Here is a 1,953-nt window from a genome sequence, read left to right as displayed (position 1 = left end):
AACACCCCACTAAGATTTCAACATGTATCCGTTTAAAAACACCCCACTAAGATTTCAACATGTATCTGTTTAAAAACACCCACTAAGATTTCAACATGTATCCGTTTAAAAACACCCCACTAAGATTTCAACATGTATCTGTTTAAAAACACCCCACTAAGATTTCAACATGTATCCGTTTAAAAACACCCCACTAAGATTTCAACATGTATCTGTTTAAAAACACCACATTAAGATTTTGACATGTATCTGTTTAAAAACACCGCACTAAGATTTCAACATGTATCTGTTTAAAAAACACCCCACTAAGATTTCAACACAGATAAAGCCGAAACAGAAGCTTGTACTGTAGTTTTTAATAACAAGCATCATTATAAGCTGCATCATCAGTCTTTTGTTTCGTACTCCAAATAAAATATAATATGAACTCTTGCGTTTGGTTTCACATATACTTAAAATCACAAGCCAAAATATATCACTGTGAACTTACCTCCAAGTCCACCTTATTTATTGATTCCTCTTCTATTCTGAACTGTAAATCTTCAACTTTCCTGGAACATACACAGATTTGCTGATAAGTTTTGCAAAATGAAACATTTTAAGTTGCCCAAATGTGGAAGAAAAAAACCACCAGCTTCTAAGGTGAAATCATTAGTCAAAATTCTGATCTCTTTCATGATACGAGACATTCTTGGGCAGAGCGCGTGCATAATATTATATTTAAATACTGTCTGTAACTGCAAATAGTACACTGTATACTTTACTAACACGTTGGTTTGATTATTAACAACTGTTGTGTGTGTAGTGAACGTGTTTAGTAAATTCCAAATAAAGTTATAAACTACTACTTACCTCTTCTCGTCATCTAGTTGAACTAATGCTTCTTTTTTCTCAGTCTCAGCCTTTTCAAGAAGCTGCTTTAGTTGAATAACACTGATTTCAGTCTCCTCTGCAAACCTCTGATGATCTGTTTGAAATGCAGTTAACTTCTGCTCGGCCTGAAGCAACACAAACAAAATCTTATAACATTATCAAAGAAAACCTTATTCTAAATGTAGTTAACTTCTGCTCGGCCTAAAGCAACACAAACAAAATCTTATAATATTATCAAAGAAAACCTTATTCTAAATGTAGTTAACTTCTGCTTGGCCTAAAGCAACACAAACAAACTCTTATAACACTATCAAAGAAAACCTTATTCTAAATGTAGTTAACTTCTGCTCGGCCTAAAGCAACACAAACAAAATCTTATAACACTATCAAAGAAAACCTTATTCTAAATGTAGTTAACTTCTGCTCGGCCTAAAGCAACACAAACAAAATCTTATAACACTATCAAAGAAAACCTTATTCTAAATGTAGTTAACTTCTGCTCGGCCTAAAGCAACACAAACAAAATCTCATAACACTATCAAAGAAAACCTTATTCTAATGTACAGCTTTTCAAAAAAATTTAGACTTCGTGAAACAAATAAAATCATTACTATTGAAATATTACCGTAAAATAAAACAATTTTATTAGAGTAAAGATGCAATAGATATGCGTTTTCAAACTCTCATGCACGCAATATTTTTCATTCGGAAGAAAATTTCTCTCTTACTTCTTCTTAGCTCCTATCTTCAAAAACTACAATTACTTTACAGATGTCATTAACTATAGTAATACCTTATCCACTTGAGCTGCAGCACGAGCGACTTCTGCTCGCTCCAGATCTCGTTCCCGGAGAAGTTGTTCAATGTGTTCTTCCTTTTCTTTCAGAGCTTCCTGAAATAGAAAGTCGCAGCTCATTCATAAGTCATTTTTAAAAACAAGATAAGTAATGATAATTGAGAGATTTGTTTGGTCTAACATCTGTTGTTCAATCAGATTAACTGCCATCCATTTTTAGGGAAAATAAATAAACCTTGGTTTGTTTGTTTTGAATTTCGCGCAAAGCTACACGAGGGCTATCT

General features: G+C 33.0%; 1 protein-coding gene across 1 annotated transcript in view; it reads right to left on the bottom strand.

Annotated features, from left to right (window-relative positions):
- The window catches only part of LOC106466595 (CAP-Gly domain-containing linker protein 1-like), a gene marked incomplete at its 3' end in the record, with an annotated part of 55,128 nt that overhangs the window by 8,411 nt on the left and 44,764 nt on the right, over positions 1-1,953 (bottom strand). The window contains exons 4-6 of the mRNA XM_022394621.1: positions 1,667-1,765; positions 853-998; positions 491-551 (exon numbers count right to left, since the gene is read on the bottom strand). Of these exons, the coding sequence (XP_022250329.1) occupies positions 491-551; positions 853-998; positions 1,667-1,765 (306 nt within the window). The remainder of the gene's footprint in view (positions 1-490; positions 552-852; positions 999-1,666; positions 1,766-1,953) is intronic.

The sequence above is a fragment of the Limulus polyphemus genome, unplaced genomic scaffold (assembly GCF_000517525.1).
Source record: "Limulus polyphemus unplaced genomic scaffold, Limulus_polyphemus-2.1.2 Scaffold2314, whole genome shotgun sequence".
NCBI classification, from domain to species: domain Eukaryota; kingdom Metazoa; phylum Arthropoda; class Merostomata; order Xiphosura; family Limulidae; genus Limulus; species Limulus polyphemus.
Note: the sequence above shows the minus strand (reverse complement) of the source record. Positions and strands in the feature narration are given on the sequence as shown.